Source organism: Melanerpes formicivorus, unplaced genomic scaffold, assembly GCF_026170545.1.
Source record: "Melanerpes formicivorus ecotype bairdi unplaced genomic scaffold, bMelFor1.0.p_v2 SCAF_116, whole genome shotgun sequence".
In the NCBI taxonomy this organism is placed as follows: domain Eukaryota; kingdom Metazoa; phylum Chordata; class Aves; order Piciformes; family Picidae; genus Melanerpes; species Melanerpes formicivorus.
In genome coordinates, this window is record NW_027142468.1 from 324,463 (window position 1) to 347,255 (window position 22,793).

Below are 22,793 nucleotides of genomic sequence, written 5' to 3' on the forward strand. Positions count from 1 at the left end.
CTGCCTCCTTGGAGAGGTGTCAAACTCCTCCTGGGGTGGGAGAAGCCAAGAGCAGGCCCCAGGAGAAGTGTCAGCCTCAGCAGGCCCTTGAGGAGGAAGTGGGGAGCGGAGCTGGGACCTCCAAATGCTGCCCACAGGCTTGGCTCAGCAGAGCTGATGCTGAAGCAGAGCCTTGCTCACAGGTGCCCTCGGGGTGTGTTTCCTCTGCCTGCAGCAGAGCTTTGCTTTGTCCCTGTTGCTGCCCCTGGCTCCTGGGCAGCCTGATGTGCTCCCTGGGTGCTGCTGTGGTGCTGCAGCCCTGCAGTGAGCACTGGAGCTCTCTGGGGCTGGCAGAAAGGATCCAAATGCTGCTGTAGCTTGCAAGTGAGATGAGCAAGACTCCCCTCTGCTTTCTTGCAGGAGAAGATATTCACAGCAGCCTCAGTGGCACAGCTGTGGATGTGAACATCAGGCTGGACAGGAGCTCCTTGAGCATGGAGCAGACCTACCTGTCGCTGAGCAGCCGCAGCACCCTGCTCATCCACAACAGCAGCAGTGTGAGAGCTCACTTCCAGTGGAAGGCTGCTGCTAGTCAGGAGGAGGAGGAGCAGCAGCAGAGGTGGGTTGGAAAGCTGCACTGCAGGCAGATCCCTCTCCAAGGGTGACACTCAAACTGCCTTGTGGGGGCCACAAAGCACTGAGGCCCAGAGATCTCTGGGCTCCAGAGGGACCATGAGGCTGAGGCAAGGCTCAGTGCTGGGCTGCACTGAGTAGCAGCACTGAGCACAGCTGCATGCAGCACAACTCTGCTGCTACTCGCTGCAGCTTCTCCTGCTGCAGCTGGCACAAGCTGGCAGGCTCCTTTCCCAGCCCTGTGCAGGGCAGAGTGCTTCAGGGGCCCAGAAGGTTGAGGCTATCCTGCTGCAGGCTGTTAACTGCCTGCTGGTGTCCCAGTTTCCAGCACCAGGAGCTATTTCCACCCTGCCTTGGAGGCTGAGCAGAGCTGGGAGGTGGAGGGTTCTGCAGGGAGGGTGGAGCAAGGCAGGACTTAGAAGTCCAGTTGAGTTTCAGCACCTGTGTCTTTGTGGTGGTGGGAGATGGGGCAGGCTCTCCAGAGGCTGCCTGTGGTGAAGCTTGGAAATTGCCACCTCAGGCAGCAGAGGAAGAGCTGGAGCCCAGGGGCTGAGCTGGAAAGCACACTGCAAAGCCTGGGGGATCCCGGGAAGCCTTGGGTGACTTTCCAGCCCCAGGTGCATGGAGGGATCTGGAGTTAGTCTGAAGCCACAGCTGGGGAGGAAAGTGCCTTCAGCTGGAGTGCTCTTCAGGGGCTTCTGAGCAAGTCAAGTTCAGTGTGGTTGGGCCAGGCAGGCCCTAGAGGCCAGCCCCAGGTTCCCCTCGCTCAGTGCTTTTCCTTGCCCAGTGTGTGGCTGCTGTGCAAGCTCAGGCTGTGCAAAGAGCAGCCCTGAGCAGCTCCAGGGGAGGAAGAGCCACTCGAGGCTGTTGTTGGAGCCTCCATCAGCTGTGGCAGTGGCTGTGAAGCAGGAAGGCTCCCGGGGGGCTGCTGCCTTTCACAAAGCTCTTCCGAGCTTGCAAGCAGGGAGTGCGAGTGGCCAGGGAAGAGGCAGGGATCGTGGGCTGGGAGCCGGGGGCTCGGGGGCAGCCCCTTGCTGTGCCGCTGCTGTGCCTCCCCGAGCGCTTCTGCCAGAGCCTCTGCAGAGCTGCTGGTGATGCCCTTGTCTGCTGGGCTTTGTCTCTGGGCTGCAGGCTGTGGGGGCAGTTCAAGCCGCGTCCCCCCCTGGAGCCCAGGAAGCAGCCTGCGCCCCAGGGACGCCGTTCCCGGCTCCCCCGCATCTTCCAGCAGCAGAGGGCGAAGGCGCAAGGAGAGTCCCTGCTGTGCCGCTCTGAGGAGATCTTCACCATCGAGCCGCTGGTGAGCCGCAGCTGAGAGCCCTCCTTCCTCCTCCTCCTCCTCCTCCTCCTCCTCCCTGGGGAGGTCCCTTGGCAGATCCTGCCCCCAGCTCCCGCAGAGGGAGTGGAGCTGGCAGGGCTTGGTGCACAAAGCCTTGGTGAGCTGCAGGGCCCTGGCAGGCAGCGAGAGCCTGCTGGCAGCTGAGCAAAAGAAGGGCACTGCCTCGGTGTCCTTCCAGCCCTCAGAGGGCTCTGCGGTGTTAGCTGCAAGGACATCCCCTCCGTGTGGCTCGGGGGCTGCCCAGAGGCTGTTAGAGCACTGCAGGTCCCAAACCACCTGAAGAAGGGAAGGAGAGGAGGCAAAGGGCAGCTGAGTTATGGCAATAGCAATCCCCTCCTGGAAGCCGGGCTTCCACCAGCTCTGAGTCTCCCTGCCAGTGTCACCTGTGAGCCTGGGCCCCAGGCTGGCAGGTTGAAAGGGGCTCTGGGAGTTGTGGTGCCCCTAGGTACAGAGAAGGGCTTGCTGCTGGTTCTGGGAGCCCAAGGCCACATCCTGCCACCAACCAGAGCCCTGACTCGGAGGGAGAGCATGGTCTGAGCTGGAGAATGCTGCTGTCTGAGCAGCATCTCATCTGGGAGTAAAGCCTGCAGGAATCCCAACCTCTTCTTTCTATGCAGAGAGGTGAAATGAGTGTGAAGGAAGGGCTCAGCTGCTCTTGCTGCTTCCTCCTGGAGCCCATGGAAGGCTGAGAGCCAGCAGCAGCAGCACCACTGCGCTGTCCCAGCACAGCAGCTGGCAGCAGCAGGATGGGAGCAGGAGGTTGTGGCAGAGCAGTAGGGATGTTGGAGGCAGTGGGAGGTGAGCAGCATCCTGTGGTGTGTCAGAGCTGCTTTGGGAGTGTGTTGGGGGCTCCTGCTTGGTGACAGCTGCACTGTGTCTCCACAAGCAGCTGAACCTGCTCTCCAGCTTGTGAGGGGCAGCAGTCTGGCTGCCCACAGCACTGAGTCCTGGTGCTCCTGGTAATGATGGAGGGACACCAAGTGCAGCCTGGCCTCAAGCCTTGGGAGTGGAAACCTTTCCTCACTGGCTCTGGGGATGTGCCACACTGTGCTCTAGGACTGCCTTAGAAGTGGGCTGCTCCATGGCTCTCTGCCCTTCTGCCCTGTCCAGCCTTCTCAGTCTCTTGGTTTCCCAGGCTTCCCTCCCCTCTGGAGCAGGTTCCCTTGCAGAGCTCTGCCTGTGTCTGTCTCTCCTCCCCCAGCCCAGCACATGTGGTGCTTGCTCCTCGCTCTCCCTTGGTGCTCTGAAGAAGGGCTGCAGGGCTGTGGCTGCAAACATGAGCTGGAAGCTTTGGTGATCAATGGTTTGCTGCCATCCTCTCTTCTAGGAGGGAGAGGTGTGGCCAAACTCCTCAGCTGAGATCCAGGTGACCTTTAAGCCCCAGGCAGCCAGAGTCTATGAAGCCAAGTTCTACTGTGACATCTCAGGTACAGCTCCATTCTGCTGCTCTCTGCCCCAGGCTGCAGGCCAGGCACAAGCAACCTTCCAGCCCCCTGGCTCCTGCTCGAGTTGCTAGGAAGGGTCAGTGGCCAACAGGACCCGTGCCTGCTGTCCCTGTGGCTCCCAGCTGCTCTGCTGTCCAAGGCCAGGGCTCAGGACACTGCCTCTGGACCACTGAGTCCAGAACATGTGAGGCAGGGAAGGGCTGAGGTTTCCTGCCATGGGTTTGCCAGCCTTTGCTCTGCTGGGAGGTGTCTGTGAAGGCCAAGGAGCTACAGAACACAGCAGCCCCTAAGCCCCTCTAGCCTGTTTCCCTCCAAGAGGAGTCCTCATAGCCTGGAGGCATCCTGGGGCTCCTGAGGTGGTAGGAGCTGAGTTCCAGAGTGCTGCCAGCCCCTGGATCTCCTCCCACTGGTCAGCTACTGCCAGCGCTTAGGTGGGGAACCCTGCTGAATGCAGGGTGCCCTCCAAAGGAGCATCTCTGGCCAGCAGGTGCTTCTCCCTGCCTGGGAAGTGTCTCCTGGCAGCTCTGAGGCTGTGCTTCCCCTGGGTGGCGTTGCTCAGGGCTTGCTCTGCTCAGCAGGAGGTCTCTCCCTGGCAAGCTGAGCCCCAGCAGCCTGCTGGATGAGCTCTGTGCCGCTGCTGTCTCCCTGCAGGGTGCTCAGGCTGTTGGTGGCAGCAGCCAGCACTGCCCCCTGAGTGACACCAGCTCTGCCCTTCCAGAGGTGGTGGCTGTGCTGTGCTAGCCCAGGGCAGGGAGTGCTTGTAGCCAGGTTCAGGCTTCCTTGTCCTTCCTCTCCATCTCTGCAGGGTGCTGCTCAGGCTGTGTCTCAAGGGTGGGAGCTCGCTGCCAGGCTTTCTCCACGGAATCTGATGGGTGTCCTCACCTCCAGAGCTCATGGAGGCCCAGCAGCCCAGCTCCCACTCTTGGAGGGTGCTGAAAGCACCAACCCTGCTCTGCTGCTTTGTTGATTTCCTTCCTGCCCCAAGCCAAGGGACACAGATGCCAGGGAACAGCTTTTGACTTGCCCAGGAATTGGGCCTGGTTCCCTTGGCCAGTGCCACCTCCAGTGTGAGCCCAGGGCTTGTGTTCCCAAAATGTCTTCCTGCCCCAGCTGCACTTGTCAGAGCTGGGCAAGGCAATTCTTGCTTCACAAAGTTGCCAGTGCTGAGCTGCTGGCTCTGGGCTTTCTGCTCTGCTGAGGGAGATGTCCATCCCTCTACAGCAGGGGTGGATCTTGTGCCAGGAGAGGTTTTGCATTGCAGAGCAATAAGAGAGCTACTTGCACACAGCCCTTGAGCTGCTCTGGGGCTCCAGGAGGCAGAGCTGAGCAAATGCTCTGTCTTGGGAGAGAGAAGCCTGCTCTTGACAGACCCTGCTGGGCCTTCAGGAGAGCTTCACTTCTTGCAGCCATTCTGTGGCAGATGAGCATTCCAAAGCAGCGGGTCCCCTGTGCTGCCAGGGTGGAAACTGTCCCAGAATCAAGGTCCCTGTGAGTTGAAAGAAACCAAGGAGTCAATTAATTTTGCTCCTTGATTCCTCCAAGCCCCTTGGCTGACCTCCTCAGACCTTGAGCATGTTTGACACTGAGGGTGGTGAGAGCCTGGCCCCAGTTGCCCAGGGAGGGGTAGGTGCCCCACTCCTGGAACCCCTTCAGGTCAGGTTGCTTGGGGCTCAGAGCCAGCTGCTGTGCCTGCAGCTGTTCTGCTGAGTGCTGCTGCTTGGGCTGGCTGCCCTTGCAAGGTCCCTTCCCACCTCAAGGCCTCAAGGAGTCATCCAATGGAACTCTCTCCCCAGGCCGTGAGGCCAGGCTGCCTCTGCACATCCAAGGGGAAGGCCGAGGGCCCTGGCTCTGCTTCAGCCTTGAGCAGCTGGACCTTGGGCAGGTGTTGGTTGGATCCAGCAGCAAGTCTGAGGTGAGCAGCAGGGGCTGGCAGGGCTTGGGGGGAAGTCCTACTATGGAGACAGGCTGTGGGGGCTGGGGCTGTTCAGGCTGGGGAAGAGAAGGCTCCAGGGAGAGCTCAGAGCAGCCTTCCAGGAGCTGAAGTAGCTCCAGGAGAGCTGGGGAGGGACTTTGGCCAAGGGCTGGGGGAGAGGAGGAGAGGGAATGGGGTGAAGCTTGGGGAGGGCAGCTTGAGACTGGAAACTAGGAAGATTCTTTAGAGTGAGAGGAGGGAGAGCCTGGCACAGGCTGCCCAGGGAGGCTGTGGCTGCCCCCTCCCTGGAAGTGTTCAGGAGCAGGCTGGATGAGGCCTGGAGCAGCCTGGGCTGGTGGGAGGGGTCTCTGCCTATGGGGGGGGTTGGAACTGGATGAGCTGGAAGGTCCCTTCCAACCAAGCCATTCCAGGATCCATTCTATGAAGTCCTGGCTGCTTGGCATCAAAGCCCCAAAGGCTGAACTTCCCTTTGGCTTCTGCCAAGCAGCAGCAGGCAGCATCCTCTGCCTTTGCCAGCTGTCAGCTTGTGCTGCTCTGGGCTGGACCTGCAGGCCAAAAGCCCAAATGGAAACTGATTGAGATTCCCTCCCCCTTTCCCTTTCCTGGTAAGGTAAAGCAAATCAGGCAGGAGAAAGGAGAGGTAAGATCAGGGAAAAAATGGTCTGGAATCTGTTTGGAAGTGAAAAAAGGTAATTTTATCTATCTCTATGTATCAGTAACAGGGCAGGTTCCAAAGGGATAGGGTGAAGGGCAGGGGGCAAAGCATCCAAAGGCAGCCCCAGCTGGCACTGGATTCCCTTGGTGCCAGTGGCTGCAGCTCTTCAGGAGGTGTGGATGCAGCAGGGAGCAGCAGGGGGGGGATGCAGCAGCCCTGGGGAGCCTTCTGTGCAGCAGTGGCTGTGCAGGGGAAAGAGAGAGCAGGAGCAGAGCTCTGCCCTGCCTAGCAAGGCTTGCTGGGCAGGGAGGGGCAGTGGCATAGAGCCCCTTGGAGCCAGGGGCCCCCTCCTCCTGGGAGGGGGAAAGCCAAGTCTCTCTCTGCCCAGCCAGAGCAGCTGGGGCTGGGCTCTTTTCAGCCCCCATCAAGGGGGGTGTAACCCTGCAGGGAGGTGCTTGGGCAGGACACAAATCAGCCTCCTGGAAGGAAAGAAAGTTCCTTAGGGGTTTCCATTGGCTGTCTTGCAGGTGATCCTGCACAACAAAGGAGCCATCCATGCCTCCTTCAGCTTGGTCCCTCCAACTACAGCTCTGGGCCCCTGCTTCAGCTTCTCCCCCTGTCAGGGCCTTCTCTTGCCAGATGAGTTCCAAGTCATCCAGGTCTGCTTCTGTCCCCCTGTCCTGGGGCACTTCACAGAGGAATTCAGGTTCAGTGTGGAAGGATGCCCTGAGCCTGTGACCTTGACTGTCAGGTGAGAGGCTGAGTGCAGCCCCCTGTGCTGTGAGAGCAGCTTTGCAGCCTACCAGCAGCAGTGCAAGCTGCAGGCTCTGCAGTGCTCTGCAGCCAAGCCAAGGCCTCCTCTGCTGTGTCCCCCCAGGGGCTGTGTCTCTGCACCCCCTCTGCGCTTCGATGTCCCTTGCCTGCGCTTCGGGGACGTCTCCTATGGTGAGTGTGGCCTGGCCTTGGAGCACAGCCCGAGGGCTCTGCAGCCCCAGAGTGCAGCCTCAGAGCCTCCAGCACTGGTGGCCCTCCAGAGCAGCCTGCAGGAGGTTCAAGCAGGGCTGCAGGCTGCCTGGGCAGGGCTTTGCCATCCTGAGGGCACAGAGGCCCAAAGGACTGGCAGAGCAGGGTCTTGTGGGGTCCCTGATGCTCTGATCAGCCCCAGGCTGCCAGTCCTTGGCAGCAGGATGGCTGTGAGAGCCCCAGCAGGGCCCAGGGGCTGGGACTGCAGGAGGAGGGAGTTGAAGCTCTGGCCCAGCCCATAGCTGCTGGGGGTCAATGTTGCCAGGCTTGGAGACCATTTCCCCCCTGAGCTGCAGGGTGAGATGTTGCTTGGTGCTGGGAGGGCCACTGGTTGTCAGTGCCAGGGAATGTGGCCAAGAAACAGCTCTGCCTCAGGCCCTGGTGTGCTCAGAGCCCTGGGCTCCTTCTCCTTGCCCAGCAGAGGCCCAGCTCTGCTGCCTGAGCACTGAGCTGCAGGTTCTGCTGCTTCAGCTCAGGCTCCCAGAAGGCTTTTCCCTGAGGGGCTCTCAGCTCTGCCTGGGAAGCCAGTTCTGGGCTGACTGAAGAGCTGTGCTCAGCCTGGCCAGGATGCCTCTCTGTTTTCCTCCTGCTGAGGGACTTGGCTAAGAGAAGTGCTGGCCCTTGCTGAGCTGCAGCCTCCCCTCCCTCCATCCCTGCCCTGTCTCTTGGCTTCCTTGTGAGCAGACAAAGCCAGAGGGATGCCAGCAGGCAGCAGCCTGGGATCCAAGAGGAGAAGAGTCCTCTCCAGCTGCTGGCCTGGAGAAGGCCTTTGCAGCTGCAGGCTCCTGGTGCTTGCTGTGCCCTGCTGGCCACCCTCTGCTGAGAGCAGCCTTGGCCTTCTTGGCCAGGAGGGCCCCTGGCTGCCCGATGGGGAACTTGTTGTCCCCCAGCAGTGCCAGCACAGAGCTGCTTGGCTTCCGCGGCAGCTGCAGCTCAGAGGGAAGAGAGCCAGAGGCCAAGGGCAGCCTGAGCATGTCAGGAGATTGCCTGCAGGAGGCAGAGGAGCTGTGTGCAGAGGTGCAGAGCTGTGTCCTTTCTCCTAGGCTTCCCTCACAGCCTGTTCTGTCGCCTGACCAACACCTCCCTGGTGCCTGTGGCCTTCACCCTCCGTGTGCCCGGGGACGGTGTGGCAGAGCCCAGCGTGCCCAGCACTGCCCAGGTGCTGGACAACTCTCTGCCCTCCTGGAAGAAGAGAGCCAGGAGGTGCCTCAGGCCCTGTGAGTTCACCATCAGCCCTGGCAGAGGCACCATCCCTGCCCTGAGCTTCCAGGACATCCAGGTAGGGAGCAGTGGGGCCAGAGGGGCTTCAGCAGCTGGGGCTGAGGCTGCCCTGCTCTGGGAGAGGGCTTCAGTGCTGCTGGCTGGGAGGGGGAGGCCAGGCAGAGCCCTGCAGCAGGGCTGGGCTGTTGGGAGCTGTGCTGCTCTGGGACTTGCCTTTGGAGCAGCCTTTGGAGCCTGCAGGCAGAAGCTGCAGCTCCTGCCCCCCAGGCTCCAGGCCAGAAGCCACTGCTGAGGCTTTCAGAGCTGCTTAGGCTGATTCCTTGGCCTGCAGCTGGGCAGAGGAAGGCTGAGGGCAGCAGGAGGCTGTTGCAGGGAGAGATGTGGCTGTAGGAAGCAGTTAGCTTCTCTGCCTGCTCTTCTTCCTCCTGTGCTGTGGGCAGGATGAGTTGGATTCCCTGCAGTGCTCTGCAGGGGGACTGCAGAAGCTGTGGTGGCTGTGAGCTGAGCAGGTTCTGCTGGGCCAAGCTTCTGCAGCAGCTTCCCCCTGCACAGCTGGAGTGGTTCTGCTGGAGGCAGCAGCTCTGCCCTGCACTGCTGCTGTTCCCTGGCCATGCAGTGCTGAGTGGCAGCCTGCTGGGGCCTGCATTCCTCTCACCCATGGCCTGGGAGCTGCCACAGGCACTTCTGCAAGCAGCTCTTGCCAGCAGCCTTGTGGTGCTGCCAGGGCCTGTGCTCTGCAGATGGAGCAGCACCAGGGCCAAGGCCTCCCTTGCTTCCCATGGCCTGGGAATGGAAAGGCAGCAGCTGTGGGGGTGCTGAAGTGTTTGGGGCTTTGCTCTCCCCCCAGGTCACCCTGTGCTCCAACACCCAGGGCTTGTATGAGCTGGCTCTGGTGGTGGATGTGGATGGTGTGGGCCAGGAGCTGCTGGCACTGCCCCTCACAGCCAGGTACCAGCACTTTCCTTGCAGGGTCTCTTGGTGCATCCAGCCCCTTGCATGTGGTTTGCTGGCTCCAGCTCCACAGGAGGAGCCTTGCATCATGAGCTGGTTCTGCCCAGGCAGAGCTGGGAGCAGCAGGGCTTGCAGGCAGCCCCCTGGAGGAGCATCATCCCAGAATGGCCAGGCCTGGCCCTGAGCCTTTTCCTAAAGGACACAGCAATTCTATGGCTGCCTGGCACTGCCCCTCCCCTGGCACAGCCTGGGGCCATTTCTCTTGTGCTGTCACTCGTTCCTGGGGAGCAGAGCCCAAGCCCCAGCTGGCTCCAGCCTCCTTTCAGGGACATGTGGAGAGCCAGGAGGGCTCTGCTCTGCCTCCTTTGCTGCAGGCTAAACGCCGCCAGTTGCTCCCAGCAGCTCTGCTCCTGCCCAGCCCTGTTCTCCAGACCCTTCCCCAGCTGTGTTGCCCTTCTCTGGACCCGCTCCAGCCCCTCAAGGCCCTTCTTGGAGGGGCCCTAAACTGCTGCCAGGATGTGAGGGGTGGCCTCAGCAGTGCTGAGCCCAGGGGGCCGATCCCTGCCCTGCTCCTGCTGGCCACGGGGTTGCTGATCCAGGCCAGGCTGCTGGTGGCAATTTGCAGCCACTCTGCTCTAGGCAGCTGTGTCCTGCTCCCTTCCATGCCACATGAGGGGTCAAGCAGCCTCTCCTCTGCCAGTGTCTCCATTGCCTCTGGCCCTCTCTCTGCCCAGGTGTGTGGTTCCTGCTCTGCGAGTGCCCAAGCCCGTGGTGACCTTCGGCCGCTGCTACCTGCAGCTCCCTGCCCAGCAGCTGCTGCCCCTGGTGAACGACAGCGACCTGCCAGGCTGCTATGCACTGCTGCCTCAGGTTGGCATCACCCCCACCCACCTCCTGCCCCCAGGGCTCAGCCAGGCTGTGCTGGGGAGAAAAGGCCTTTGGGAGAGAGAGACCTTGATGCTTTCCAGTCCATCCTACAGGTTTGCTGGGAACAGGAACCCACTGTCTTGGTCTGGAGAGGGAAAGAGCCTCAGTTCTTGTGAATATTCCTGTGTTAGGAAATTAGAGGCACAGAGGAGGCCAAAATAGCAACAGCTAGGCTATGTAGTACACAAATAAAGTGGATGGATCAGAAGGGGAGAGAGAGAGAAAATAGGGAGAGAGAGAAGAGGAATTCTATTGGCACCCCCTCACCCCCCAAGACAGTTTGGGTCTGTGGAGGAAGGGTGCTGCAGCTTTGGCTGTAGAGGAGAGGTCATTGCTGTCCTCTGAGCAGCCTCTTCAGCTCCATGAGTTGTAGCAGGCACAACTTAGGACATGGAGAGAGGGTTCCTTTTGGTCTGCTTCTTCCAGGGTCTCTGTCATTTTCCCTCTCCTGGTATGCTCTCCGTTTTCCTTCAGAGCAGCATTGTCCTGCCTGCTGCCTTGGCCTCCTCCTGCCTTGGCCTCCTCCTGCCTTGGCCTCCCCCTGCCTTGGCCTCCCCCTGCCTTGGCCTCCCCCTGCCTTGGCCTCCTCCTGCCTTGGCCTTCTCCTCTCTTGGCCTCCTCCTGCCTTGGCCTCCTCCTGTCTTTCCCTCCTCCTGCCTTGGCCTCCTCCTCTCTTTCCCTCCTCCTGCCTTGGCCTCCTCCTGAGCCAGTAGTTGCTCAGATCTGTGGAACAGCTTTTCAGAGGTGTGTGTTCCAGAGAGCAGGGATAGCAGTGGCCTCTGCCCCTTTCCAGGACAGCTGCAGTCTGCTTATCTCTGCACCTTCCTGAGAGGCATCCCAGTGGCTGCTCCCAATACACATCAGCTATTGCCTGGGCAAGCAGCAAAGGTGATTTTACCTTTGTTGAGTCCCATCAAGAGAGCCAAGATTCAGTCTCTCTCAGCTGCCCAAATGTAAGCTCAGGAAGCAGGGAAATGGGAACCTTCCTGAGGATCAACTTTAGGCAGCAATTGAGACAAATGTAGGCAGCTCTTTGGGAAGCAGTTTGCGCTCTGGCTCTGGGGTGCTGTCATGCAGGAGAACTCAGAGGGTGGTGAGAAGCTGCTCTGCCAGCCCAAGCAGGGAGAGTTGTGAGTGCAGCAGCTTTGGGACCCCCTGAGGATGCTGAGGCCATCCAAGTCTTGCCTTTCATTCTGTGCCTTCCTGCCAGGGATTTCAAACTCTTTGTGAGTTGCTGCTGTGGACACCTTAAGGGTTGACATTTTTCTACAAGTTCCCTCTGCAGTAACCTTTGATTGCCAGGATCAACCCAGGCTGGAGAGCAGCCCTATGGAGAAGCCCCTGAGGATACTGAGGGCTGCCAAGCTGCTCCTGAGCTGGCATTGTGCAGTACCAGCCCAGAGCCAGCTGTGCCCTGGGCTGGTCCCCAGCAGTGGGCAGCAGGGGCAGGGAGGAGGTTCTGCCCCTCTGCTGAGACCCCCCCCTGCAGTGCTGGGGCAGCTCTGGAGATCTCAGCACATTCAGGGACCGGCTGGAGGAGGCCACAGCAATGCTGGGAGGCCTGGAAGCCCTCTGCTGTGAGGCCAGGCTGGGAGAGTTGGGGCTGTTGAGCCTGGAGAGGAGAAGGCTCCAGGGAGAGCTTCTGGTGGCTTTTCAGAGCCTGTTGGGAGAGGGGATGGCTTGAACTAAGAGAGGGAGATGGAGACTGGATAAGAGGAAGACATTTTTTCACTCTGAAGGGGGTGAGAGCCTGCCCAGGGTGCCCAGGGAGGTGAGAGATGCCCCTCCCTGGAACCTTTCCAGGCCAGGCTGTCAGGGGTGCTGAGCAGTCTGCTCCAGTTGCAGCTGTCCCTGCTCAGTGCAGGGGGCTTGGACTGGAGGAGCTTGAAAGATCCCTTTCAGCCCAGCCCCTTCTCTGCCCCTGCCCCTTCCAGAAGCACCAGGAGGATGCTGCTGTGCTGTACTCCAGCCCCGTGCCCTGTGGGATCATTCAGCCTCACAGCTCCGTGGAGGTGCCACTGAGCCTGGAGGCCCAGGTGCCAGGAGAGCAGCACACTCCTGCCCGTGTGGCCGTCTTTGGGCGTGCAGGACACCCCCTGGTGAGTGCTGGAGGGGCCTGCTCCGTGCCACAGGGCTTGCTGGAGCCTGAGGTGTACAGGGCTTCTTGCAGGGCAAAGGGGGCTTGTACCACAGGGATCCCTGGCACTGGGTGAGGGGGAGAGGAGAGGCAGCGTGGTGCCCTCTGGGAGGGTGATCAGAGTGTGTGCCACAGCAGTGCACTGGGGACAGGGCAGATGGGGGAAGGAGCCAGCACTGTCCCTGGCTCTCCTCCTCTGCTCTTAGGAGAGGAGCAGCAACTGCTGCTTCCTTGGGGGTCTTGGGGAGGAGCAGCCAGGGACAGCCCAGAGTGCTGCTGAAGCAAAGGCTGGCTCTGGAATGAGTGAGAAGGTGCTGCAGCAAAGGCATCCAGGTGCCACCTCCAGTGCTCTTTGCTGCTTCTGCAAGAACACTGCTTTGGCTCAAGAGACCAAAAGGCTGCTGGAGTGCTGCCATCAGCTCTGTTCCTCAGGTGGTGCCAGGATTACCCCAGAGCACAAAGCAGAGCAGCAGCTTCCATGATCTCTCCTCTGCAGAGCCAGCTTGGTGCCAGCTAGGGCTGCTGGTCAAGGGGGAGCTTTGGGAGTGTTCCAAAAGCTGCTGCCCAAGCCTGGCTGTGCAGCAGCAGAAGCCAGGGAGAGTGGTTTGGGGCAAGGCTGAGCAGCAGCAGGGCTGGGAGCAGGCACAGGGCAGAGGAAGGAGAGCTGCTGGAGAGACTGCAGCCTGGGCAGGCTGCTTTCTTTCCCCCTGACAACAGCAGCTTGTGGCTTTCAGCTGGGGTCCCTCCAGAGCCCACCCTTGCTGCAGGCCTCCTGCTTCAGGCTTCCAACACTGCCAACTTCCAGCAGGCAGAGCTCTCCCCCATCCAGGAGCAGCCTCAGAGCTGTCTGACCCTTGCCAGCTTTCCCCATGGTGTTTTTCCTCTCTCCTCCCTGGAGCAGAAGGTCTCTTTGGTGAGCACTGGAGAGGGCCCAGTTGTCTCTGTGCAGCCCAGCCAGCTCGATTTTGGCAGCATCCAAGTTCTGCAGGAGGCCTCCCGGTGTCTGCAGCTCTGCAATCAGAGCCCCATCCCTGCAGCCTTCCAGGCAGAGGTGGTGAGTATCTGGAGAGGCTTCCAGTGGCAATGGCTGCTCTGTGGCCACCCGGGGCTCAGTTCTCCTCTGGAGCCTTTCCAGCTGGCTGCCTGAGAGAGCAAGCAAGATCTTCCACCCCCAGGTGGCCAGAGGAGCCTGGCTGTGGGGGCAGGTTCAGCTGGGGCAGCCCTCAGGAGCCCAGAGCTTGAGGAGATGTTTGAGCAGCAGTGAGCCTGGAGCCTGTTGCCAAGCTCTCCCTTTCCTTTGTGGAAGGTCTCTGGCTGTGAGAGTCATGGCTTTGGAGCTCTGGGATCACAGAATGCCTTGGGTTGGAAAAGACCTTTCAGATCCTCCAGGCCAAGCCTCAGCCCAGCACTGCCAGCTCAGCACTGAACCGTGGCCCTCAGCACCACAGCTCCAAGGCTTTGAAATCCCTCCAGGGATGGGGACTCTACCCCTGCCTAGGGCAGCCTGGGCCAGGCCTTGGCAGCCCTCAAGGGAAGGAATTGTTGCTCATGGCCACCCTCAACCTGCCCTGGTGCAACTGGAGGCCATTGCCTCTTGTCCTGTCGCTTGTACCTGGGAGGAGAGACTGAACCCCACCTGGCTCCAGCCTCCTTTCAGGGAGGTGTAGAGAGCCAGAAGGTCTCCCCTCAGCCTCCTTTTCTCCAGGCTGAGCAATGCCAGGTCCTTCAGCTTTGAACTGAGGACAGGGCTTTGAGCAAGCTGCTTTAGTTGAAGCTGTCCCTGCCCAGGTCAGGGGCTTGGAACTAGTTGAAGGTCCCTTCCATGCCAAAGCATTCTGTGACTCTCTGATCTTCTCCCTGGGATTTGCTGGAGGAAAGTCAACTTCTTGCAGCTTGTCAGTACTTCAAGAGGCCTCTAAGAAAGCTGGGGACAGACTGTTGACTAGGACTTGTAGTGAGAGGCCAAGAGGGCTAGTTGGAAACTCCAAGAGGGAGATTTCTAGCAGCTGTCCTGTGAGAGCTCAGTGCTGCCAGGCTGGAAACTCCAGCTGCCTTCCCCTGGCTCCTGCCCAATGCAATGTGCTTGGCTCGTGCCCAGCCTGCCAGCACATTGCTGCCTCCTGTTCCAAAGGGCAAAACCTCTCCAGGGATGCTGCAGGGTTTGGGCTGAGCAGGGCCTCTTGTCCCAAGCACAGCCCTGAAATGTGGAGCATGTCCCACTGCCCCCACGCTGGAGCCTTGGGAGCTGCAGATCTGCATGCCAGTGCATGTCCTGCTGGCCAGGGAGCACTCCCTGCAAGGAGGCTGGAGGAGGAAACAACCTTCTCTTGAGGCCGAGTGTCTCTGGGGCTGGTGAGGTGGTGGCTAATGAGGGGAGTCTGTGAGAGGAGGGTGGCACAGGGGGGGTGTCAGCTCCTGCAGAGGTGCTGCTTGCAGCCCCCCTAGCTCAGCTGCAGGCAAAGGAAGCCCTTCTGGTTTGTTGCCCTCACATCCTTGCTCCTCCAGCCCACAAGAGACCGAGGGCTGTGGCTCCTGGCCTCAGCTGGGCTCTGCCTTGTCTTGCAGTCTGGCAGAGGCTGGTGCTGGAGGGTTGAGCCCAGCCGAGGAGTGATCCCCCCCGAGGGCCAGGTGTCTGTGTCTGTCACAGCCCAGCTGGACGACACGGGGCAGTTCCAGGCCGAGGTGCAGCTGCTGGTGGAGCACAGCCGTGGCTACGGCATCCCCGTGCGGGCGCTCGGCGTCGGCAGCACCATCGTCCTCGACAGGCCCTTGGCTCCGCAGCTCAGCCTGGGCACTCGCTTCAGGTAGGTGTCCCTCAGCTCCTGCTGCTGCCGGGGGCTCAGCCAGGAGAAGCTCCTGGCTCTTCCAGGGCAGCCCCAGGGCTTCTTCAGGCTGAAGCCCAGCAGGAGCAGGGCAGGGCTTGTGCCCTGTGCTGGGCACCGCTGAGGATACAGTCGGAGCCCTGGGCTCAGGTTTGGGCTCCTCGCTCCAGGAAGGGCAGTGAGGGGCTGGAGCGTGTCCAGGGAAGGGCAAGAAAGCTGGGGAAGGCTCTGGAGAACAGGGCTGGGGAGGAGCAGCTGAGGGAACTGGGGGTGAAGAGGAGGCTGAGGGGAGACCTCAGTGCTGTCTACAAGAGCCTGGAAGGAGGCTGGAGCCAGGTGGGGGTTGGGCTCTTCTCCCAAGGAACAAGGGATAGGAGGAGAGAAGATGGCCTCAGGTTGCTCCAGGGGAGGTTTAGGTTGGACATGAGGAACAAATTCTTCCCCTAAGGGACAAGGCCTGGCCCAGGCTGCCCAGGGCAGTGCTGGAGTCCCCATCCCTGGAGGGGTTTCCTGGAGCAAAGGGTGGCCATGTCTGCCCAGCTGCACTTGGGCTTTCTTTCCAGGAAGGAACTTCCATTCCCATGGGACATTCCCTTGGGTTTCTGTCTGGCTCTGGTTGTTCATCTCTGGCTGTGGCTCTGTTTCCTCAGCAGCCAGAGCTGGGCTGGCTGCCCTGCTCCTCTCAGCCACACTCCTGCTGATCCATGTTCTTAGGCTCAGTGCTCTGTCTCAAACACAAGCCCAGCTGCTCTGGTCAGCAGAGGCTGATGAGGGCTGGATGCTTCCTAAAGGATGGAGGCATGAAAGGGATGCCAGGGCCCCCCACCAGCGAAGCCAGTGGTGCCCTGACCACCAGATAGGATCCTAGAATGGTTTGGTTTGGAAGGGATCATCTGGTTCCAACCCTCCTGCCACGGGCGGGCCCTGAGGAGTCCACACCCTGCAGCTCCCCGCTGGCATCTGCAGAGGAAGCCAACTGAGGCAGCAGCTGCCCAGGGGAAGCTGCAGTGGCCTGAAGCTGTTCCTCCATCTGCTTAGTATCACAGGATCAGTCAGGGTTGGAAAGGACCACAGGGATCATCCAGTTCCAACCCCCTGCCATGGGCAGGGACACCCCACACTAGATCAGCCTGGCCAGAGCCTCATCCAGCCTGGCCTTAAACACCTCCAGGGACAGGGCCCCAACCACCTCCCTGCACAACCCATTCCAGGGCTTCACCACTCTCATGGGGAAGAACTTCCTCCTCACCTCCAGCCTCAATCTCCCCACCTCCAGCTTCATTCCATTCCCCCTAGTCCTAGCACTGCCTGAGATCCTGAGCAGTCCCTCCCCAGCCTTCCTGTAGCCCCTTTCAGATCCTGGAAGGCCACAATGAGGTCACCTGGGAGCCTTCTCTTCTGCAGACTGAACAGCCCCAACTCCTTCAGTCTGTCCCCATAGGAGAGGTGCTCCAGCCCTCTGCTCATCCTCGTGGCCCTTCCCTGGACACCTTCCAGCACCTCCAGATCCCTCTTGTCATAGGGGCTTGCAGCCAGGTCAGGCCAGCTCAGGGTCTGATCCAGCCTGACCCTCAGGCAGCCCTTTGCTAAAACTCTGCTGAATGTGAAGCAGCAGGGGCTGGTGCTGCTCTGCCCACAGCAGCTGAGAGGATGTGCTTCAGGAAGCTTTCCCTGGCTGGGCACAACCAGAGCTGCTGCTGGGTGGGGAGAAGCTCAGGGGTAGGCAAGGGCTGGCTCCCGCTGAAGGTTTGAGCTAGGTCAGCAGTTCAGAGGTGGTTCCATTGCCAGCTGTGTGGTCAGACAGCAGCAGCAGCAGCTGGGTGAGTGCTGGGCAGTAGCAGCTCTCCTGATCTTTTCCATCTCTGCTCCTCTTGCAGCCTGGCTCCCTGCTGTTACAGCTTCAGGGTCACCAACCGAGGCCGCCGCACCCAGCGGCTCCGCTGGACCGTGGGAGGTTGCTCCCTGCCTGGCCAGCGCCGTTGGCTGCCTTCCCTCAGCAGCACCAAGGGCAAAGCTTCCTCCCAGGGCCCCCCTGCTGCCTGCCCTGTGTTTCAGCTTCGGCCCAAGAGGATGGAGCTGAGGCCAGGCCAAACGATGGAGGTGATGCTGGAAGGCTTCTCCAGCACTCCCCAGGTGAGGTCCCTCACAAGGGCTGAGCCTTCCCCATCAGATCACCTCCCCTGGGACTTGTCCTGCAGCCCCCTGGCACTGGCCTGAGAATGTGAGCAAGAGAGTGTTTGAAGGCCACAGGTTCCCCCTGGCAGAGTCCTCTGCTTTCCTTGCTGGCCACCATCAGTGGCTGGGGCTGCTCTGTGTTCCATCCTGCAGCACTTGCTGCTACCAAAGCAGGGGCTGAAGGCAGCTGCTGCTGTGGCAGGTGCCAAGGTGCCAGGTGCTGAGGCAGGAGGGAAGGGCAGAGAGAAGAAGTGACTCACAGCCTGGGAGCAGAGGCAGAAAGGAAGGCAGGAGGGCAGGTTTCCTGTGTCTGGGGGAAGCCAGCAGGGCAGGCAGTGGCTGGAGCTGCAGCATTTCTCCTCTGCAGACAAAGATGGGCAGAGGCCTTGTCTGGCACCAAGTGCTGGAGGAGAGGAAGGAGCCCAGTGCCAGCTCTGCTGATCAGGGATGTTCATCCCCATGGCACCACTGCAACTGGCAGCTTAACTTGCTTTCCTGGGAACAGTGACACTTGCCCCAGGCTCCCAGCCAGCCCTGCTGTGCCAAGGGCAGCCAGGTCTTGCCAGCACCCTTGGATGGGTCGCTGGGCCTCCTCCTGCCTGGAGCCTTCTGCCAGGGGAATGCAGCTCTGCAGAGGAGCTGCAGCCTGATGTGCACTGCTGAGCTCCAGCAGCACAGAGGTTGAAGTGGAGAGGGCTTGGACTGGATGACCTTGAATGGTCCCTGCCAAGCCAAGGCAAGCCATGAGATGATTCTCTGTGGAACAGCTCTAGAGCTGATGTTCATGTTTTGAAGGGTGTTCTAAAGGCTTGCCTCAAGAGTGGCTTGAAGAAGACTTCGTTGCTCACTTGGGTGGCTGTATTGGGGCTGTCCCCATGCAGTTCTGAGCCCAAAGGTTTTGCTGAGGAGGAGCAAAAGGCACCAAGCTGTTGAGTGCAGTGGTGAGAATGTCTCCCTGGAAAGCTGGCAGGGGCTCTGTGCAGCCAGCTGTGCCTGCCTGGCCCTGCAGTCAGAGCCAAGAGCTCTGGGAGGAGTTGGGTTGTGGTGCTGTAGCAGAGGAAAGAGCCAGCAGTGGAGAAGTGATCCCAGGAGCTGTCCAGAGCAAGGCTTGGCTGTGAGCCCATCCAGCTTGAGAGAGGACTTTGCTGGGACATGCAAGGCAGCTCTGTCCTGGGGAGGTCTCTTTTCAAAGCAGCTCTGGGAAGGAAGGCAGGAGGCATCCTAGTGGGGAGTGATCCCTCCTTGACCTGAAGGCATCTGCCTGTGGGGGGGTTCCTGTGGGTCACAGAATCCCAGCATGGGGGAGGTTGGAAGGGACCTCTGGGGATCAGCCAGCCCAATCCCCCTGCTACAGCAGGGTCCCCCACAGCAGGTTGGCCAGGTACCTCCATCCTCTTGCCCCTCACCCTTTAGCTCTTGCTGAGCATGAAGAAGATCTGCTCTGGGGCTGCTCTTCTTTTTGAGGGGGTTGGACTAGAAGACCTTTGGAGGTCCCTTCCAGCTCAGAGCCTTCTGTGCTTCTGTGTGATTCTGTGATGCTCCAGGCTCAGCAGCTCCAGGTCTCAGCCTTTCCTCCTCAGAGAGGTGCTCCAGGCTCCTCAGCATCTTTGTAGTCTTCGCTGGGCTCTCTTCAGTAGTTCCCTGACTACTTTGAACTGGGCAGCCCCAAACTGGACCCAGCTGTGGCCTCAGCAGGGCAGGATGGAGGGGGAGGAGAGCCTGCTGGCCACAGTCTCCTTGAGGAATCCTCTTGGCCTTCTTGGACACAAGGGCAGCTTGCTGGCTCGTGGGCAACTTGCTCTCCAGCAGCACTCCCAGGTCCCTGTCTGCAGAGCTGCAAGCTCCCAGCAGGCCAAGGCCTCAGCTGTGCTGGGGCAGGGGTTGTTCCTCCTCAGGAATCATTTCCACTGAGCTTCCAAGGCAGAGCTGACTGCCCTTGGCCTTTCTGTCTCCTGTTTTTCTGCCCAGTTCCATCTCCATCTTCATTCCATCAGCTCCTCCAGCTTTCTGTAGCACTGTGCTCAGCACTGGGGCACATCAAAGGAAGAACCCTTTGGGGCAGGGATTGTCCCTGGCAGCACAAGCCTCCCCAGAGCTGTTTGTGGCTGTTGGCTGCAGCCTGATGGCCACTGGAGTGCAGGAGAAAGGGGATGCAGCACAAGCTGTGGAGGGCAAGGGGAAACCAGCAGTGAGGGGGGCAGTGGCAGGGCCGTGGCTGGTGGCTGGCAGATGCAGGCTGTCCTCTGGCCACCCTGCTGGCAGCCCCCATGTGCCCTGTGGCTTCTCCTGCAGGCGGTGAGGGAGCAGCTGCTGTGCCAGGCCGCGGTGGGCAGCGAGGCCAGGAGCACCCAGATCCTGCAGGTGGAGCTCAGCTGCCAATTCATTGCTCCTGCCCTGCAGATGTCCTCCACAGCAATCACTTTCCAGGTGGAGAAGGTGAGTGTCTGGCTGGCATCCTGGCCCTGGACCTGCTGGCTGGAAGCTGTGGCTGTGCTTGGCTTCAAAGGAGGAGGGAAGAGAGCTGCTCTGAGTCCCCAGGGCTTTGGCTGTTGACTGCAGCAGGACCAAGCTTTTGCTGTTAGCACTGAGCTCATTCTTTGCTGCCCTGGGGCTGGCAACAGCCTCAGCAGCACTGCTTTGCTCTTGTTGGTGTGGCACCACTGAGGAGAGTGGCCCCAAGCTCTTGTCCCCCACCCTTTAGCTCTTGCTGAGCACTGATCAGATCCCCTCTGGGGCTGCTCTTCTCCAGGATCAAGAGCCCCAGGGCTCTCAGCTCCTCCCAGAGCTGCTCCAGGCCCCTGAGCATCTTGGCACTGTAGCAGGGGCAGCAGGAGCCTGGAGGTTGCTGGCTGGCTGTGCATACTCAAAGCCAGCCTTAGGCTCCTGCAGGCTCTCTGCTGCATCCTGCTTGCTTGTCTCCTCTGCCCAGCACCCCTGGCCTTAGGAGGCTCCTAGAGGCATGAGTGTAGGTGACTGCAACTCCTCTTGTGCTGCTGTCCCCAGGAGAGGACAGGCCACTGCAATCAGATGGGCTGGATCTCTTAGCAGCAGCTGCCTCCTCTCAGGGGCCTGTTCCCTGCACATTCCTGAGGCTGTTCCCCCTGGGCAATGCTGTGGTTTGCAGCCAGCAGCAGCATCTGCTGTGCTTGGAGAAAGCCCTTCCAGAAGGGGAGAAACCTATCCAAAGAGTCCAGAGGAGCTGTTGGGAGCTCTGGGGGCTGAAGGCTTTGGAAAGGCAGCGGGTGGGGAAGGAGGGCCCTGGGCACTTGGGGGTGAGTGATGCTTCTCTCCTGTGCTTGCAGCAAGCAGGGGATGTCCTAACTCCTCTGGCCCAGCCTCTGGCTTTGAAGAACATCTGCCCCCTGCCCCTCAGCATGGTCCTGGCCTTAGGGCAGCCCTTCTCTCTCTGTGATGTGGAGCAGCAGCCCCTGCCTGCAGATGCTCAGGTGAGCAGCCCTGGGCCTTGCTGCTGCTGGAGTGTGAAGAGGGAGCAGTGTGGTGGTGTGCTCCTGCTGGGAGGGCCTCCAGGAGAGAAGCTTCTGCAGAGCCAGCAGTGAGCCTGAGCTGAACCAGGGTGGAAATGAGTTGCTGGAGGAAACAAGGCATCATCTGGATGGGGAAGAGAGCCATGGGATGGTTTGGGCTGGAAGAGACCTTTCAGATCATCAAGGCCAACTGTGAGCTTCTCACTGCCAGCTCACTGCTAGATCATGGCCCTCAGCAGCAGATCTCCATGCCTTTGCACTCCCTCCAGGGATGGGGACTCCCCACTGCCCTGGGCAGGCCTGGGCTAGGCCTTGACAGCCCTTGTGAGGAAGAAATTGTTCCTCCTGTCCAACCTAACCCTCCCCAGGGGCAGCTTGAGGCCCTTTCCTCTTGCCCTGTGGCTTGTTCCTTGCTTGCTCCTTGCTCCAACCTCCTTCAGAGTCCTGGCTCTAGGAGATGAAGAGAAGGGATCAAACAACTTGTGGGCAAGCCATCTAGTGAAGCTGTCTCCTGGAAGCCATCCCAGCAGCCCTCCTCAGCTGTCTGTCTGCTCCTCAGGAGCAGCTTGCTGCCTTCAAGGGCAGCCCTGCCTTTGAGAAGGCTGAGGGTGCTCCTCCAGCCACTGCCTGCCCCCTGTGCCAGCGGCAGGTGCTGGGCACAGGCTCTGCCAGGCACGTGGTGATGTGGGCATGGGCACCACTCCTGTGCAGCCCTGGCAGGGGGGTTGGACTGATGACCTTTGGAGGCCCCTTCCAAGTCCTAACCTTCTGTGCTTCTGTGCCGGTGCTCAGCCCTGCCAGGCCCAGGCTGCAGTGCTGGGAGGAGCAGAGAGTGCAAACGGCCTTGGCCTGCCAGGGTGCTGCTCTGGGGGGGGCTTTGGTGCCTCTGCAGAAGCCTGAGCTGGGCTGGGCCAGCAGTGGGGTGGGGCTGGCACAGGCAGGCCCTGCTGGGGCCACACTTGGGGCACTGCCATGGTTGTGAGCCCTGGGGATGGCATCCCACGGGTGCTGGATGCTCTTCCTCTCCTTGCAGCCCATGAAGCTGGAGGCAGGGCAGGAGCTTCCCCTCTGCATCAGCTTTAACCCTGCTCATGAAGAGGGTTTGCACTCCTGGCAAGTGGAGCAGGCTCTGAGGATCCAGTTCCTGGAGCACCCTCATGAGGAGCAGGTCCTGCTGCGGGGAGAAGTCTGCTGCCCCAGCCTGCACTTCCAGAGCATGGCTGTGGACTTTGGCTGCATCCTGAATGACACTGGAGCTGTGCAGAGCCTGGAGATGACCAACTGCAGCCAGCTGCCTGTCTCCTACTGCTGGCAGCTGCTGCCAGCCAGCCAGGGCAGCCAGCTGAGGTATGGCCACCTCTGCCCTCTCCTTGCAGCTCTTCTGCTTCCTGCTGTCCTGCTTGTGCTTTGCAGAGACCAAGGTGGTTTCCCTGGGCTCTGGCCAACTGCTTTCCCCTTGGCCTGGCAGGAACAAGCCCTCCAGCTGTGGCCAGGCTGGGTGCTCAGGTGTCCTCCAGCACTCTGGGGATGGGCAGGGGACTGTTCTGCAGCCCAGCCAAGACTAGAAGACATGGCCAACACTTTTCCTGCAGCCCATGACCTCGGAGTCCTGCTTTGTCCCTGGAGCTCCAAAGCCCTGCTCGGGCCCTGGGACAAGCAGATACAAGTTGGGAGCTCTCTGCCTTCCCTGCCAGCCCCAGCTGTTGTCAGTTCAGTACTAAGAACCTCCACTGCCCCCACAACAGTGTGTCCAGTGCTGGCTCCCCAGCTCAGGAGAGCCAGGGAGCTACTGCAGAGAGTCCCAGGGAGGCTCCAAAGATGCTGGAGGGGGCCTGGAGCAGCTCTCTGAGGAGGAAAGGCTGAGAGCCCTGGGGCTGAGAGCCTGGAGAAGAGCAGCCCCAGAGGATCTGATCAATGCTCAGCAAGAGATACAAGGTTGGGGGCAAGAGGATGGGGCAAGAGGATGGTGCTGGGCTCTTAGTAGTGGTGTCCAGTGACAGGACAAGGGCCTGCTGAAGCCTGGAGCTTCCATCTGAGCTGGAGGAGAAACTTCCTTGATGGGAAGGTGCTG

General features: G+C 60.4%; 1 protein-coding gene across 1 annotated transcript in view; it reads left to right on the top strand.

Annotated features, from left to right (window-relative positions):
- LOC137456106 (hydrocephalus-inducing protein homolog) overlaps positions 1-22,793 on the top strand; it is a 67,120-nt gene that overhangs the window by 6,397 nt on the left and 37,930 nt on the right. Inside the window, exons 6-20 of the mRNA XM_068167411.1 lie at positions 400-598; positions 1,744-1,909; positions 3,276-3,375; positions 5,187-5,305; positions 6,509-6,732; positions 6,859-6,926; positions 8,048-8,283; positions 9,073-9,173; positions 9,911-10,046; positions 12,038-12,202; positions 14,806-15,044; positions 16,940-17,009; positions 19,530-19,673; positions 20,540-20,683; positions 21,756-22,069. Of these exons, the coding sequence (XP_068023512.1) occupies positions 400-598; positions 1,744-1,909; positions 3,276-3,375; positions 5,187-5,305; positions 6,509-6,732; positions 6,859-6,926; positions 8,048-8,283; positions 9,073-9,173; positions 9,911-10,046; positions 12,038-12,202; positions 14,806-15,044; positions 16,940-17,009; positions 19,530-19,673; positions 20,540-20,683; positions 21,756-22,069 (2,425 nt within the window). The remainder of the gene's footprint in view (positions 1-399; positions 599-1,743; positions 1,910-3,275; positions 3,376-5,186; positions 5,306-6,508; positions 6,733-6,858; positions 6,927-8,047; positions 8,284-9,072; positions 9,174-9,910; positions 10,047-12,037; positions 12,203-14,805; positions 15,045-16,939; positions 17,010-19,529; positions 19,674-20,539; positions 20,684-21,755; positions 22,070-22,793) is intronic.